The 18,259-nt window shown below is 29.4% G+C and overlaps 2 protein-coding genes across 2 annotated transcripts; one reads left to right on the forward strand and one right to left on the reverse strand.

Annotated features, from left to right (window-relative positions):
• The first annotated feature begins 5,745 nt into the window (after nt 1–5,745).
• Nucleotides 5,746–7,971, forward strand: LOC126846794 (uncharacterized). The gene is made up of 2 exons (XM_050586592.1): nt 5,746–5,924; nt 7,407–7,971. The coding sequence occupies exons 1-2, from the start codon at nt 5,861–5,863 to the stop codon at nt 7,703–7,705; spliced, it is 363 nt and encodes a 120-aa protein (XP_050442549.1). The 5' UTR covers nt 5,746–5,860; the 3' UTR covers nt 7,706–7,971.
• A 3,783-nt stretch (nt 7,972–11,754) lies between these two features.
• LOC126846525 (alpha-tocopherol transfer protein-like) lies at nt 11,755–16,237 on the reverse strand. Its single transcript, XM_050586014.1, has 6 exons — nt 15,997–16,237; nt 15,529–15,691; nt 15,118–15,367; nt 13,962–14,072; nt 13,790–13,895; nt 11,755–12,105 (listed from the first exon to the last, which is right to left on the reverse strand). Exons 1-6 carry the CDS (start codon nt 16,142–16,144, stop codon nt 11,954–11,956), a joined length of 930 nt encoding a protein of 309 aa, XP_050441971.1. The 5' UTR covers nt 16,145–16,237; the 3' UTR covers nt 11,755–11,953.
• Nucleotides 16,238–18,259: the final 2,022 nt, after the last annotated feature.

An 18,259-nucleotide genomic window follows, 5' to 3' on the forward strand; every position in this document is an offset into this window, starting at 1 on the left:
TATTTTAGCTTCGATTCTAAGCGTAGGAAACAATAGACCACAGCACTTGTGCAAAATCAGATAAATATGCGTTAAAATAAATGTAGCCAAGAATTACACTTAGCTATAGTTTGGTATGACGTTGCGAGATATAGAAGCGAGTTTGTTTGGCCGATTGGTTTAAACTCTTTGTAATTTTAAAAAAAATATTTTCATTTATTTTCAAATTATACAATTATTTTTCTGGTCTATATTTAAATAATTATTAATTATTTAGGGGAAAAAACGAATATTAATTTCTTATCAACCTTAAAGCGTTTTTAAAATTCCCATGAACCACACACAATGTGTTCATACCGGCTTTCGTTTTATTAACGATAAAATATGTAGCACTCAATATTGTACTCTACATAATGTTACTTTATTCATCAATAAGAATAATGGACTGAAATACGATTGAGTATATAATATAATATAATGTAAACGCAAACTTGGATTGACATTGTTTCGAATACATCAACCGGAGTGCCACGTACGTTTTTATGTGGATTTCCGATGTCTGAAAAGATATACTATCCTATTGACGTGCTACGGCGAAAAATCTGAACCCATTACGTTTTCGAATACCATCGCCGTACTTGCTTAAATGTATGGGTGTGTTTTACTACGGCATGTATATTCGGCGGAATGGCTAAGTGAAAGCGATTTTCCAAATCTTTCCCACCAATCAACCGCGTTCAAAAGAATGGAAAAGCCCATTTATTCCCACTACATTGGTCGGGTCTGTCGCAAAACGCGGTTACCCCCGAAAAGTACACAACGGTATGAATATTTTTTTTGTTGCAATTTTCATACCGTTGTGTGCAAGATTGAATGTGATTTGTATTGTAACAAGATTGTGTTTTACATCAACGTGTTTCGTTCGATGGATAAACATATCCATATATATATATATATATCCATTATGATGTATTTTTTCCGCGCCAACCATATTATATCCACTCTGGAATTAACACTTTTACTGTAGATAATACATATTATTATACGCATATTGTATATGAGCTTAATTTGAGGGGGTGGGTAGAGATTTGGGTGTACTCGAGTGCACCCCGAGTTTAGAAATAAGCACCCCCTAAACTGTTTGGCGTTCCATACACTAAGTGATATAGGAGAGAAAGGGGTATTTCGAACAGACACAAACAAATCTTTGGGAAAACCACATTTCTTCAGTTAAGCATTTAAAAAAAAACTATTCACCAAAACACGATGCCAATAAAATAAATTATACAGCAACACGAATAACAGTACCTATAGTTAATTTTCGGAAGCTGTTATGTATAATACTACAACATTATATTGTGTTTTTGTTACTCAAGACTTACAACGCACTCGACAAAAATATAAGGTTTAACAGAGAGCGTTTAGTCAATTACAGGAAAATGGAAATTTCGGAAATTTTATTAACACGCCTGTCAAATTATAATAATTGTTACTTGACTGTATTTACACATGACACTAATTAATTGTGTAGTTACAATTTGTGTAACGCTATAAAAACAAAACACGTTTTCTTCTGTCATATTAATTATTACCAGTTTATGTTTACCTATTAGCTATTAAAGTCGAATTACTCGATTTTGTCGGATCACGTACATACGAAACGTGACGGTTCATTTTTTCCGATCAAAATCATTCCTTATGGGCTTAATGGCTAATGGTTTCTAAATTAGAAAACGCGTTTATTGTGCGTCACACAATGACGTTTTATAAGTGGGTTTTCCGCAGTCACCGCGTACTAACATTGCCCTGTTCGCTGACGACACAGCTATTTACAGTGAATCCCGTAATACTGAAGCGATTGAACTGTCAACCAACAGGTTGGCCATCTCACAGGACCATCTCGATATATGTATTACTAAACTGGTGCAAAAATTGGAAAATACAAATAAATCTTTCAAATAGCATATAATGAGCGCCCATACCTTGGCAACCTTCAGTCAAATATCTTGGAGTCACATTGGACAAAAGCCTAACGCGGTGGCCACATCATATATCAAGCAAACTACAACAAGCCTACCAGCGCCTTTCGATGTTATTCCCTCTATACTAAATGAAAAATCCACAATACATAAAAAATGTTCACTACTAATATAACAAGCAAATCCTACGTCCACTATTCGCCTACGCTTGCCCTATATGGGGTAGTTGTGCACCTACACGCTGGGAAAAAATTCAAACCTTCCAAAATAAGGTGTTAAGAATAATATAGCTAAACGCTCCATGGTTCGAACGCAACAAAATGTACACAAAGACTTCCAAATTAAAAACATTCACGATTTCATAAGCACTCTGGCGGAAAATTTTCATAGCTCCACTACCAAAATCAACCGGTTCACTTTACTACAATCTACACACACATCCACCAGTCCAACGACGCTCAAGACGCGGCCGTCCACACGACCTTATTGATTAATTACTCTTATTATTATATGTCTAAATACTATTTATAACTACAATTAATTATCTTGTATTATTTATTATTATCTTATTTTTCTCGTATTACTACTATTATCATGTTATGAAATGTTAAAACTGTATCTGTATATCCTTAGATGTAGATAGCACTAGCTAGGAACGTCTCATTGTAAATAAAAAAAAATAAGTGGTTTTTCCCAAGGAGATTCCCCGGCCGGTGGCGTAAACAGTTTGTGCCGATGCAATGGTTGCGCATAGACAATCTTGGGATTACCTTGCAAATGAGATAAACGAATTGGCCGGTTCTTGTGCTTTTACTCCATTGATTTATCTGCCGGTCCGTACAACAGTGTACTGCCGCCATAATGTAATTGACGGTGATGTTAATCAATCTACCGCACGCACTCGACCGAACTCACTACAAGATCAAAAACACTTGACCGACTTGTAAACCTACGATTAGAAAACATATAAAAGAGCCCGTCAAAAACATGACCGGTCCAAAAATCGATAAAATCTCAATATTTACTTACGCTATTCCGAGTTTTGTACTTGGAAAATTGTGTTTTTGCTCTTGACACGGACACTTGTTCGTTTTTTTTTGTTCTTGTCACCCGGACGCTGAAATCGACTTGTAATTAATTTAATAAAGCTAATGTCATCGACTTGAGTTTTGTCCCCTGGCCATCGGTTGCGCTTGACATGAACGTCTTTAAATTTGCGAAAATATTTCAATTACTCACTTTAATTCGGCTGCTAATCGCCAAATTTAACGTTGTCGTGTCGATTGTTCAAATAGGTTTTACGATTATAATTCAGGTGCAGGTTCGCGTACAAAACAGCCTCGAGGGAAGAATCATTTTGGAATTTCCTTTGGTAAGTAAATTGTTTGGTAAAATTGGCTTCAATTATTTGCGTGGAGCCCGCACGTGCGTGTACATACGAACGGCTGGGTAACGGTATCATCTTTTCCCGTGCATAAAGGGTTAGGGGATCAAAAGACCCTTTAAGGTAGTTTGTGTTTATCATTTAAATTCTGAGTTCCCTCGAGCTCATCTCTTATTACATGTTAGCCGAGTTACACGCTTTCGAAAATTCATTATTTCTCTTAACCGTTGGTCGAACGGACGTCGCCGGTTGTCTGGTGATGCGGTTTTTAAATGGACCAAAAGAAGAGACAGAGACCTTTAGGGACATTCTATCCGTTTTTTAATAACAACCAAAGCCACTCGAATTTTAATACTATAATATTGTATTTTAATTTTAACAGTACCGGCTTCTACCTCCGTTAACGACCAGCGCCTATTTTAATATTATGATGTACTCGTTGTTCGGTCTTGTTCATACATACTTTATTCGGTAAATTCTGCCCTGTCAGATTTGCTTTTCTCTAGAGAAAAATAGAGAAGTACATACCTACCTGCTCAATAACAAAGAGTGTTAATTTCTGAGTGAAAGGCGTTAACGTAAATGTTATTAAAAATAAAATGCGCTTTTTGCTTTGTATAATACTTTAAAATATTTATGAATCACAGCCGCAAGAAGAGAACAAGTCTCCATTTTGTAATACTTTTAAGGTTTGACAGTAAACTATAGAACTTCCGATGAATTTAATATTGATTTTGGTATTTATGTAAAAGATTTTAATGCAATATTTAATAAATACAGTGTCAAAACAATTTATAAAACATTTTTTTTAAATTTTTAAATTTTTTATTATGGGTAGAGGTATTTTTTGCAGTAAACATGTTAAACACATTCCTTTCACAAAGATCTACTGTAATATGCCAAAACCAAGAATAAAAAATTGTTATTAGCGATACAAAATTAATAATAGCAGTTTATAAATATTAATTATTTGTATATATAAGTGTTGTGAATGTTTTATTTAAAACTATAATAAGAAAATAGTCAACATAATATAATTTTTAAATTTATTTTATATTTAGAAAATAGTATTATAGTAATACATTGATAGATTACTAATAATTAGTGATCTGCAAATGTATTAAATTGTAAAAGTAGTAATTTACTATTTTTACAATTTATTTCTCAAGATACGAAATCTAAAGTTTCCATTTTTACATGCTGTACATATTGTATTTTCACACTGTACTGCCAAAGTCTATAAACTATTTCTATAAATCCTTTTGAACAAGGTGAAATTACTATTTTACATATTATCATTCGCATCGGTAGATGTTAACCGCGATTAAAATATAATTACTTAATTCTCGTTTATAGTAGAAAAAAAATATTGCAAAAAGTACTTTTTTTTGTACATTTCATTAAAATCAAAATCGAAATCATAATAGTTATATTAGTCCAATATTGTAATCCTGTATTCTAAAAAAATGATGATGAATATTATTATGTATTAAATATTATAAAAAATATTCCATTTTCATCGTGTAAAACCGCATGGTAAAAACATCATAATTCTATATGAGTTACGCACCGTGCCATCTGTTTAACAGATTGGAATGTCGTTTTGACTGCTGCATTTCGTACACAGATGTCGCTCTTCGATAGCTTTGTGGATAAGCAAACTTGTTTTTTATTAAAACGAGTTATTGTTAAAAAAAAAAGTAGGAAAAAGTTACAGTGGCAGAATGGATATTAGGAAATATTCAGTCTGATGTAATATTATTAAATATAAGTGGACTTGAAACGTGCATTATAATTTTCGATATAAAAATTAGCTATTTATCAAACGTCCTATTTTTTTGAAGTCGTCGAAATGATTAAACATTTTGGAAACACAATATAGAAAACAATAACGTACACTATATGGCGTGGTGTTTTTTTTTATGCTTAACTAACAGATTCATTTTTATTTTTTTTTTAAATCAATATTTTCCTTAGTAAAAAATTCAAATAAGTCCCTGGTTTACGTCGTATGATATTGTTTTTTTATGTTCTGTCTAATTATGCTATAATATATTTAGTGAAATTCAGATAATTGTGTTAAAAATTGTCGCCTTGTGTAATGTGCCAACGGTTACGGCAAAAACGTTACCTATAGAAGAGGTGTTGTACCATAAACTACATTTAAAGTAATCATTAAATGTTGATAAATAGAACAAGTCATTATCACTATTTCCGGCGTACTGTCGTTACTTTAATACTAATTGCTTAGGGTTACCCATATACTTTGACCAAACCACACTACAAAATGCAAATTCAACCAAATTTGTATTTTATCTAACTGATAGCTACGGGACATGTATGTTTTATGCAAAGTAATGGGAATGTTAACTGTATTTTATAAAGCCTCTTAATTCAGTTCAATTCCGAACATAAATAGCGTAAGAAGTACTCCTATTCGGTTTTCAACCTGTAAGGCTTTTTTTTTAAAACTACACATAACAAAATAACGCTTAAGTAAACAAACTTATCAGTCATCATGAACAGAAAATATTTAGCCGTTACAATCATAGCTGCTATGCTTTTCCAAGTCACTTATTGTGGTAAGTACTTAACCATAATTATTGATAAATTAATAGAAGGTTTTTTTTGGTTGTATTTCTAGATTAACTAGTGAACGTATGTAGCACAGTGAATAAGGTATCAAACTTGGTTACATAATCACTTGGGTATTAAAAAAGTTCAGTTCCCGTACATTGCCTTATAGAGCCCCCACCCTCCCCCCATAATAATTGTTTAATAAGAGAGGGTTGCAATTAAAATACTGGTCAAAACGTGTACATAATATAAATGTCTGTATACATGATAATTATGGATGATTAACTGCATCTATATATTGGCGATATTAAAAGGACAATTATATAAGACCAGTTTGTTAGAAGTATTACTAACACTATTTAATGAGTTTTTTTATTTAGACAACTTTTTCGCTTCATATATATTTTATTACTAGTCGTGTGTATTATATTTTTTTCTTTTCCTTTGTTGTTCGCTTTATGATGCAGTGGGCAAATGGCCATGTGCCTCTCGGTAGATCCCCAAACTTGTTCAGTGAACGTTAAGTCGACTGAAATTACCCAGGGCCATATTCCCCATTAGGGCAAGATACATTTAAATTTCACACTCTTTGTATTAAATAAAAACCACAGTTTATAAATTTTTTTTGGGGGAAATACTTTTAAAAAATGAATTTATTTAAGAAACTGTAGAGAACTAATTTATAAATTAAAAAAAAAAATGAAAATCAAATCATTGGTTCTCGAGTGTAAGCGCACTAATGGTCAGAAAGACAGGCGTTGTGTTTTGTATTATGTTCAGAGACAATTTTATTTATTAATGTAATATTTTTTATATTAATGACTAATGCCATACATACTTGTATTTACTCTTTAAAAAAAGAGGTTTGGCGTTAATTTATAAAATAGATAAATAAACAATATGTAGGGATGCAAGTATCCTAATCATTTATTTTTCAAAAAACTCGAGTTACAGTTTTCTTTACTGTACGCGTAAAAATTATTAGGTAATAATAATTATTATAATAAAAATTGAATTTTAATTTAAAAAAACGTGTGACTTAAATATTATGTGTCGAAATCTAGCTACAATATTGCATTATCTAAAATAATAATTTATACCCAAGGCAAAACTTCAATTGTAAATTTTTATATATTTTATTCATAATAATAAACATAAATTATGTGAGTATTAATGTATTATTAATTTTTATATTCTAAACGTCCGAAGGCAAAGGTGCAGTTTGTTATGTGCCAAATGTATGCAATAACAAAATAAAATGATCAATATATAAAGTAATTGGGAACACTTTAATTAAAACATATTAAGTAAAAATCATTACAACTAATCCTAAAAATATAAATACCGTTTAAAACTATAAATGTTAGAAAAATAAAAGGCTAATAGACTTTGCCTTATATTTTTTATGACAATATTATATATTTTGTTAGTGTAATAATATATTGATGGTTTTTTCTTTAACATAACTATTGCAATGAATTCCATAGGACTGCCCACACATCGAGTAGCCAGACAGTCGGGCGATTGGCAAGAAATTATCAGGGACTATTGGAACAGAATAACGTCGTCTGGTGAATCATCAAGTAACAAGGAAAATAATTCAGAACCGACTATAAAAAATAACGACTTGGGTGTAAAGGACGAAGAAGCGGTATCTGCGACATCTGAATCCAAAATTTCTGCGATGGCTGACGAGGGCGTTGAACAAAATATGGACATGGATTTAGATGAATTTAGGCAGTTTTCCAACACGTCGGAATTTGAGAATTTCGCATATCAATACTAACTAGACGGCATATGAGTTGCGGTAAACAACCCAATGAGTAGTATTATAATGACTGCACAATATGTTATACTTTAATATCTTAAAAATTACAATATTAAATATTACACCTCTATTATTAATAAACTTGTTGTTCCACTTAAAAAGGTAACATTGCAATTAGCTTCGCCGTGTCATTGAAAAGAAATGTATTATACAATGGTGCGTTTTCCTTAATAGTGTGTTGCAGTGTTTGAATATTTCAAAAAGTATCATGTTTTTAAAAATTTTGTCAAATAAATGAAGTGAACAAAAGAATATATTTGTCTTAAATGTGTTAGTTTTTGTAATAAAAATATTTGTGGTTAACAGATAATAATGGCTGGTAAGTAAAAATAAGTTCTTTTCTTAATAAGTTTTAAATTTTTGATAAAATGTATAAGTTAACTTTTGAGCTGGAAAGAAAGACGGTCCGCAAAAAGACAATGAATAAAAATATAACGACGTAATAATTTTATTTAGGAAAATATGCATTTCATATATTACTATAAGCTACTAACCCAATAGCTTATATAATACAATACGATAGCTATGTGTAAAAAGTGAAATTTACGTTACCAATCAAGTTTTAAAAGTTGGTAGGACTCTAAAATAATATATCAAAAAACGTTAAATATTATAAAATTGTAAATAATTTAAACAAAATAATAGATGAAATAAAATAAAAAGTAATCTACGAACGCAGTTCGTCATAATGTTTAATCATAACATTACGTAACATTATGAGATGTATGGTTATGTTAAGTTTAGCATAATGACCAACAGCTTTATAAATTGGCGGGTTTCCCAGTCGTTGTAGTCGGTAAACAAGACAATAAAAAATAGCAATAATTGAACGTTTTAGGGTTTTGAGAAATATTTCACTGGGCAAAGAAATACTTCAAACACTATGATAGTTAAACTAATAAGCCGATTTTGGTGAATACAAAACTAAAATGTTCACGAGTGTTCTCAGAAAGGTATATTATAATTACCATTGGAATACAGAACTGTTTAAAAGAATTAGAATTGTGCTGGCATGCGACATCCACGCTCTGGCAATATTATGTTTTTGGTTTGGTTCCGAAATTTATCTATTCATTTTGAAACCGGTTTATTATGACTATATAAAACGTAGCTATAATAAAATAAACCACGGCTGCTATGAAAACGCCATAAAAATAAAAAACATGTGTTAAATATCTAATTTGTTTGTTTGTTTAGAATACTGCACAACATTAAGGTAATCAATGTTTTTATTACTGGCGTGTGCCTAAAATTCGTATTTCGCGTTAAAAATGTTATGATAAGTTTACAAATTATAAACAATACATTTAATTATTGTCTGTAGTCTTGTGTATTGTTTTTTTATGTGTTGAATTTAATGTGATTTCTTGGGTATACTACTTCAATGTAATATTATGATATTGTACAACATTTATTATTTGTTTATATAATTTCGACAATGGAAGTGGGAAAAAATCTTGTCGTTGTTAATAGAATTTACTTAAATATTATTTAAGTAAAAAATCACCTCTAAAAAAGTATCCTTGAAAAAAAAATTCTGCCTTCGTGGACAATAGCGTGTCATCGCTAAATAAATCACCACAGCGTCATCATACCAAAATACCTAATGAAACATATTAAGTTTAACAATTCAGTAGATGATGTAGCGATAATTCCAGTTAAAAGAAACTGTCTGTGGTCGACCAGTTGCTGAAGTAATGGCCATGCACTAATGGCATTGCTATATTTTTTTAACGCCATTTTTAGAAACAATTTAGTTATGCTAATAAACACTAACAAAATATAATACATGGACAAACTTAATAACATAATATCCGACCTTTTAGAATTAATATAGGTATAGACTAAAGCTCTTTTTCACACTAAGATTTTAGAAAAATTATTTATTTATTAGTTTCTACTCTTTAATAAATTGGTTAATTTTTTTTATGACGTAATTCAAGAGATAATGTATCACTTTTGCGCCAAAACTGATGGTTTTTTTTATAAAAAAAAAAAAAACAAAATAAACTAGTACTGCAGTACGCTAAGCAAGTGGGGACATGGCAGTTTTGGTTTCCTAGAATTTTTTTGCAAATCCTAGGTTGAGAGCAAGCTCATTTGCATATTTATCGAAAAATAGGTACACGTGGCATTCTAAGCAAACTCGACTTGGTTGTCCAAGTGAACTGAATACATTTTCTAGCCATCGAGCGATTATTTTTCTCGTTGAAATTTTTACAGTTTAACTCGATTTATGATAAACATTTTCTCTCCAGCACAATAATAGTTGTAGAAGTTACGACACTTTTTGCGTTAGAACAAGGGATTTTTGCTTTTATCCCTTTAACTTACCTTATAATTTTTGGACCACAATATAAGACTTTCAAAACTAGACTTTAGCAGCGGCCGCGGTATTTTGTTACTTTACGCGATTGTTTTATTTATACTTTACACTTAGTTGTGGCTTCCTGCAAGAGCCTTGTAGGACGTATTACTCGTTTATACTAATCGAGTAATGTACTAAAAAATATGAATTATGGTAATAACTATTAATTTTAATTGATTGTTGATTTTTTTACTTGTTATCGATAAATGAGGTTATTTTGCCGAAAATTCACTACGCGGATGCATTATTATTACAGTATCCCAATAATTATTAACAATGTTATGATAAGTAACAATTACTTTGGGCTAAGGCCACCAAATATAATTAATACTTTTAGAAAACGTTTTTACACGTTTTTTTCTCAAGAGCACATTTTCGAGGCTAGTAAAAAAATCACAAAAACGCATTGAGCGATTAAATTCAAACTAACTCACAAGCATCTAAAAACAATACTTGAGTGTAGGATTTATTTCCGAGAAATAGATACGTTTAATTTTTTAATTAAAAGATTGCGTACGACGAAAAGTAACAAATATAATTTATGATTTTAACAATAATTAAATATATGTTTAAATTTATTAGTTAATAGCTAAAATGTATAAAAAGAAAATTATAAATTTGGTATGTTTTTTACAGTTCGTTGTAAATACTGGTTACAAGAAAATTTGTTTTTCATAATAATTATTTATATATATATATATATACTAATATAATTTCATATTTTAGAAGTGTGCATTTTGAAAATTGGTAGTATTGATTTTTGTCTGAATTATTTGTTTGAATAACTAGTAATTATAAAGAATTTTTTTTTTTTTAAATAATTTAAGATTTATATAGTTGTTTGAACACTGACTACGGAAAATCAAGTTTATTAAAAAAAAACTCATAAAATATTTATTGAATTACTCATTATAAAAAAAAAAACGATTGTTCTAGTATTGGTGGTCTCGACTAGATAATAATTAAACTCCTCGTTACATGACTAGGTGAGTAGTGGTATCCAACGTTTTCAAGTTCAAATTAAATAATCTATTATTATGATTACGTTGGCGTGAGAACGCTTCATTCGTTCGTAATTTCCGGCGTGACTTTCAAGGACTAACACGCGGACCGTATTATCGTTAAAAATTATGTTCTAGTATATGCATCGCCAATACTCGGATATTATACAAAATAATAAACATTAAGAACCTCTAAATCATGTACCTATTTTTATAACGGTCTAATCATGTTAGTAACGCAATGAGAGGTAATTGTATATTTTTAAATATATTTTTAGTTATCAGTGTAAAAGCTGTATTCCTAAAGTTGCGAGTCGAACGAGATACCGATTTTCTATTGGGCTACAAAATACAGCTAGACCAGCAGTAACAATAATTATTTTTGGAATTACTCATATGACCTTATACTTAACTACTGTTTTTTTTTTACTATAGTCGCTCTGTAATTGTGAAACTAGTTAATTGGTTGATTGGTTAGTTTACATTCGCGGCTTATTATTGCACTGTATAAAGGAGATTTTTATGATTTAGAACACACGTAGGCGTATTTGTCAATATTATAATATAGGCTTAAATCGGTGTACGGCTGTAGAGATAAATTGTCTCAATCGTTTTTATAAATTTATGACAAATCAACATATTTTTTATAGTGTTTTATTTATATTCTAAAAACAATTTTTACTATATAAATAAGTTAGATAATTTTTCAAATTTTAAATACAATACACAAAAACTCTTTTTAAAGATATCACCAAATAAACCTAATATTGCTATGCTTTCCATTTAATGCACTTAGCAAACTTAGCTAATTATCAACTGAATACAAATAATTACCAACTAATCTACTTCTAATTTTCTAAATGAACCATCAAGTGTGTTATCCAAAGTCTTAATACTGGATTTTTTCGCTCGTTTATTTTCATCTACAACAATTGAAGAGTGGTCTATAAACCACTCTCGGTGCTTAATCAATTCCTCAGTCCATCCATCTGCAATTTAAATTATTAAATTATAATTTAAAAATAACGTATGTTATATATCTTAGTAGTTAATCTAATGATATATTATTTTTTACAACTTAATACTATTTTAGGAGGTAATTTATTTTGGTGAACAGCAAATATGTATGAGTGTATTTGTGTTTATGTATGAATGTATAATTAATATAATTACTAAACCGATTTTTATGAAACAAAATGTAAGATACCCCATTCATTCCTGGCGGTGTTCTTAGCTAGGTTATTCCTATAGAGTTGAATCAAAGATATAGTAGCTACTGTTTCTATTACTGTGCAACAAACAAAACTACTTTTTGGTGACTACTTGATTCAACGTCACGTGGTGGCATGACGACGCACCAGGAAATTTTATTTTTATGACGTTTAAGTTCAAACCGTTATCATTACTTGATATTTAAATTTAGGCTTTTCTAAACGGGTTTTCATCATGTTTCACAATGTTTGTTCAATCGATCCTGTTTAAATATAAAAACTCAATCGATACTAGTATTTTTGGTTAATTTTTTTTTTTTACCGAATAACGCTAAAAATATTCCCGAAATATAAGTCAAAGAAAACATAAACTCTTAGGACTTAACCACTGGATTTTAAATTGCAATGCAGTAGACCATATAGCTGTATCCAATTTACTTCCGACGTACCGTAGTAAGTGCATTCCGAATAAAATCGTTAAAATATAGAACTGTAGGTGTATTCATTCACAAAGGTGAAATTAATACTGAATACTGATTTGGTAATGAAAATATTATATTCATGGCCATAGAACGCATCATTAAATATATAAATGGTACTAATGTATTACTATTTTATTAGCACATTTTTTAGTCTTTACAAAACTGGTTTGTTTCCATATTATATTGTATTCTTCGATAGGTCAACATATTTTTTGTTATACACGAGTTACTGCACAAGCCTGCTCAAGAATCCAGGCACGTCATTCGATTACAATGGAAATATCTTAGATTTAACTTAGAATAATTTAAAAATTCGAAAACAAATTGTAAATATTTGCATTATATAATGTCTGATTCATATATTGTGACAACGATATCAAAACATTTAAATTACGCTAATGGCTTAATGAAAAACTAGTAAATCTCGAGTATTTTTGAGCTTTTAGAACTTAAATTCTAAAAGTAAGACCTAACTTAGATCTAAAGTGCGGAAATCTGTAGTCTATTTCGTATATGCGTTTATTCGAAATTAATTTGTTTACTTTTAATTTTTAATTAATGTAAAAATATATAGTTGATAAGCTAGATTGGCCAACAAACAATTGATTACTTTTTTATTTGACAGAGAATATTACTGAGAAGTTACAGTATGTAAAATGCAAAACGGGTATGTAATATTCTGCCAATTTGTTTGGTTCAAAAGACATTTTTTAAGAAACTTGTTATTTTAATCGTTTTTACTAGCGCCAAATATATATCAATACAGGCAACATAACTACACGCGTATGAGTGATAATATATTTGGATAACATATGTTATATAAGAGAACCTTTATATTTGATACCTCTTGGAACAAAATGTGATGCCTCAAGTCTAACATTTACCTAAACTAACAATTTGTTTTGCCCGCTAAAATATTGTAATATTTCTACATTCTTTGATGTTATACATTTTAGTTTTAAATAATACATTTTACTGACCACATATTTCCTCTACAGTCTTTGGGTAAGTCCCTCCGTAGTTCAGTGGAAGCACACTAGGATCGATATATTCTTTCAGGTCTTCACTGGATTTGTGAATAAAAATCTATGTACATATAAAAAAAAATGGTTAATATAATTTGTATTATCTATCAAAACATTAATGATTTACCCTTTCGGTTATTTTTTTTTTCAATAAACTCTTAGCAAAAGTTATCAATGAAGTCGCGTACGTTTTCATATTAATTATGTGCACTTGGTGTATGCGCATTGGATAAGCCGCCTGAAATATGGTAAAATAATAAATAAAAGTTTTTATACACATTTAAACATTTTGTATGTTTCATACTTTTATCTCCTGTACTAGATATTATAATAATGTTATTACAATTTATTATTAGTAATATATATTACTAGAAGTACTTTTACAACATTAAATCTTTAAAGCTCGACATTTAGAAAATGACCTAATGGAATAAACTACTTTGTTGATAATACACAGTTGATGATAATTGTAAAGTTTGTGTTTGAAATAAGTGTGATGTACTTATTGAAAGGCAATATGCTAGTAAAAAATGGCGTGTAAGAAAAATTTGGAAGATTTGGTTAAACGTCGATAAAGTTGTAAATAGGAATTCGTAAAAACTGGGATACTTGACCAGAATATGAACAATTTAAATTCAAAACTTCTATAAAAATCTTCTTTTTAAGAATTTAAATTCAAACAATATAAATATAGTGAAAATTGTACACCAATAAATTGATTAAATACAAATTTAATCTCACAACTATCACTAAATTGGATTGTCAGACATACAATGTAATAACAACAAACATTTTTTTTTTTTTAAATATAAAACAAATGTAATTTAAAAATATAAAAGTGTTTAATTAATTTTATAACAGTTTAACAACACTTGTTTAAAAAGTTAAGGTATTAAAGAGTATTCTTTGATGAACAAATTTTCCTTACTTTTTCCTAATAACCTTGTGGTTATTTAGCTGCCTACAAGAAACTTAAAACTTTTATTTTACTATATCAAACAATTTATTTAAATTAAAATGAAAAAAAGTGTAACTAGTAAAATATTTTACTTTTAAAGAGCAAACTTTTCACGTTTTATTATATGAAACCTTTAAGGTATTATCATAATAATTTATACAAGTGTTTTTCAATTTAATATTTTTCCCTGTAACATTTTAGTTACGACCTTTTCATTCAGAAACAATAACTTATGTTTCTTCCGATAAAAAACAATTATGTGTTTAAAATAATTAATTATTGATCGCGTTTATCAGATTATTAGTTTTTTTTAATAATTACTCACGAATGCACAGTAAAAGTAATGCTTGAGATGTGGTAGAACGCCAGCGATGTGATTCATAGTCATGTTGTTCACATCGAATACAAATATTTCCTTTGTATAAATGTCTAACTTAGACAATCTGAGGTCAAAAGACATAAAACTCATTTTAACTTGATCACTAAAGCTTAAATGTTCAGTATCATCGGTTCTAAAGATATTGACGCTTATTCTGTAGCCCTCGGGTGTCAATTTTGGCAATGGTATGAACATACTGAAATACAATTTGCACAACAACTAAATGAAATTTGTAGATAAGTTTACTTTTTTCTTAAAAATTTCGTATTTTTTCCATAAAATTGTATTTTAAAATAGTTATAACAAATTGCACTTTACTCATAAGTGAAATGGATGTTTAAATAAAAGTATACTAACGACAAATCTCTTGATTGGGTTAATTCTGGTGAAGTCGGATCCCTTGCAGCGTAGAATTCTGGAGCCGAAGTTTTTATAGTGTAATACCGATCCAATGCTTCTTTGGCTCTTTCCAAACTGTTCTTACACATAATCAGATATAGTTTGATTCTCCTTTCATCATCTAGGAAAAATAAACTCTTACTCGCAAAGTCACTGGATTTTTTTTTAATATTATTATAAAAAAAAGTACTTATAGTTGAAGAAAACATTTACATTAAGATATTTTATAATTTATACCAGATTTTTGTAATTCAATAAAAATTTTAATAACCCATATCACATTAACAATTCACAGTTTCCTGACACAACTATTTCTGATTGTTCTACTTGTTTTGTTAAACGTCAGCTGCGTTTTTAACGTTGTCTTAAACTTCGCTGTGGTTTAATATAAATGGTATTCAAAATAATTGTAAGACTATATTTTACCATCTGGATTTGGAAGGTGAGGTTGTTTTCGCATCCACTCCTTGATGGTCTTCACGTCGATTTCGATTTTTGATTCGGACGTACCCAAATCGCTGTAAATTTGATCAATTTCACTAGGTGTTGGTAATATTAATGCTTTGGTTTCCATTGTTACTGAAATGCTATCGTAATACTTAAAGTGTTAAAACAATTTTTACTCATCAACATTCGGCGAGGGATGGTAAAAGACTGTGCAACAAATTATTGGACGACTTTCGGTTTTAATAGTCGAGTAACGAAATACAAGGTCGGCGAGTTCAATAACAAAATTGAACCACTACCGCTTTGATTGTGTACCTACTCTTAATGCCGTCCAGTGGAGAGAGAAACTTGGCACCACACTTTATTAACTAAGTACCAATAACATAGACGTTACTTCAAACTGAACCGCGAACCGCTATAAAAAAAAAAACACGGAACATATCATTGAGTATTTAATAATGAATTTCAAACGTGAATGTTTATTTTATTAATATAAATATTGTAAGCAATTTGTTTTCAACTCTACCTTAAAATATATCTTTGTGTTACTATTAATATTCATCGTATTACTAACCGTACTACTAAATACTTGGTAGTTAAATAATAGCCGAGCAATAAAGAAGAAATAGTTAAAAACTATTGTATGGAGTGTCGCTTTATAGTGCTACGAGACATGGGTTGTAAATGAAACGGTAAAAGATCCCATGAAGCTTTCGAAATTTGGTGTTGGAGGCGAATGGAAAAAATTAACTGGACAGAAAGAGTAACGAATGAGCATGTACCGACCTAAGTTGGAGAAACAACATCCATAATGAATAATTGCATCACATTATATAGAAGATGCAATTCTTACTTTTTAGTACTGTTTTACTAATTAAAAATAATGTATTTAATTATATTGTTTAAAAATATTTAAGTATTATCCATTCAAATAGGTACATATATAAAATACGAATTTGAGTCGTTTCTCAAAGAGACTTTTTTTTTAATAAACAAATCTTTTCATATTCATTAAGTTAGGGTACATAACCCAGTTATACATATACCAGGTGAATATATATTTTACTTATAAATATGATTTAAATTGCTAAATCGATAACTGCGTACACAATTAACACCGTCTCAATTTGCAAAAGTTTATAACTCTTGAAATTGTGAAAGTTAGACAATGCTTTTGTTCAAAAGTTAAAAATTTATATTTACAGGAAACTTAAAGGAAATTAATTAATTTTAATATCAATATTCAACGAAACTGCTGCTTGTTTTATATACTTCAGCATTTACCGTGTTATGTACCATCATTGTGTTTTGAGTTTGACCGGTGAATTAAATACAGAAAAATATATTTAATTAAACCTAATATTAATATATTATGAATTACACCGTTTCAGGTTATTTACACTATTATTTAATTGTATAACAAAAATATTGAATGATGAATATTTTTATTAGTTACATCAGTTTTGGATTTTTTTGTATCATATATGCAAATTGTTAGCCGACACTGAAATTTCAAATTGTGTTATTGTTGTTAACCTTGCCGTGTTTTTTTTTTTTGGACAAAGTACTATACAAAATAAAGCAGGTACTGTACAAACAATTTATTTAAATTTATTCTATAATTTATATTCAATATTGGTATTATATAAGCATTTAATCGGAGATCTGCATGCAAACTGTAGAATTTAGCGCAATGCTCCCAGAAAAATGCATCAAATACTTTCATGAATTTCTTATAGACGCATGTGTTAGTCATAGTGTTTCATTCATATTTAAAATTATTTATTAGGTACGTGCGGTGCCATTTGTAAATACATTTGTTTTGTACTTGAAGAGTATAAGAACGTACAGGAATATAGTGTTCATAGGGGTTATAAATATTGGTAACCGCAATAACAATGTCCCCGTATTATAACAAAAGAAAAGAAAAATGAAAAATATTACAAACTATATTCTTCTACGTCACGTACACTATTCGATTGTACCGCAAAAACTCAACATTCAAAATAAAATCATAATATTTTCTTACAAAATGATCAACAAATTTTCTAATAGAATTTAATTACTATTTTTTTTTTTGTACTGTATAGTTCATCTAATTTATATCAACATCACTAATCGATTTATAATTTTCTTAATGAACCCCCTTCAATTGTGTTATCCAACAAAGTATTGGATTTTTTCGCACGTTTACTTTCATCTTAAACGATTGATTACCTAGTAATTCATAAGCCAATCTTAG

Source organism: Adelges cooleyi, unplaced genomic scaffold, assembly GCF_023614345.1.
Source record: "Adelges cooleyi isolate 19-005CV unplaced genomic scaffold, UGA_ACOO_1.1 ACOO_flye_CR_arks_rails_tigmint_CR_PRNA_9, whole genome shotgun sequence".
NCBI classification, from domain to species: Eukaryota; Metazoa; Arthropoda; class Insecta; order Hemiptera; family Adelgidae; genus Adelges; species Adelges cooleyi.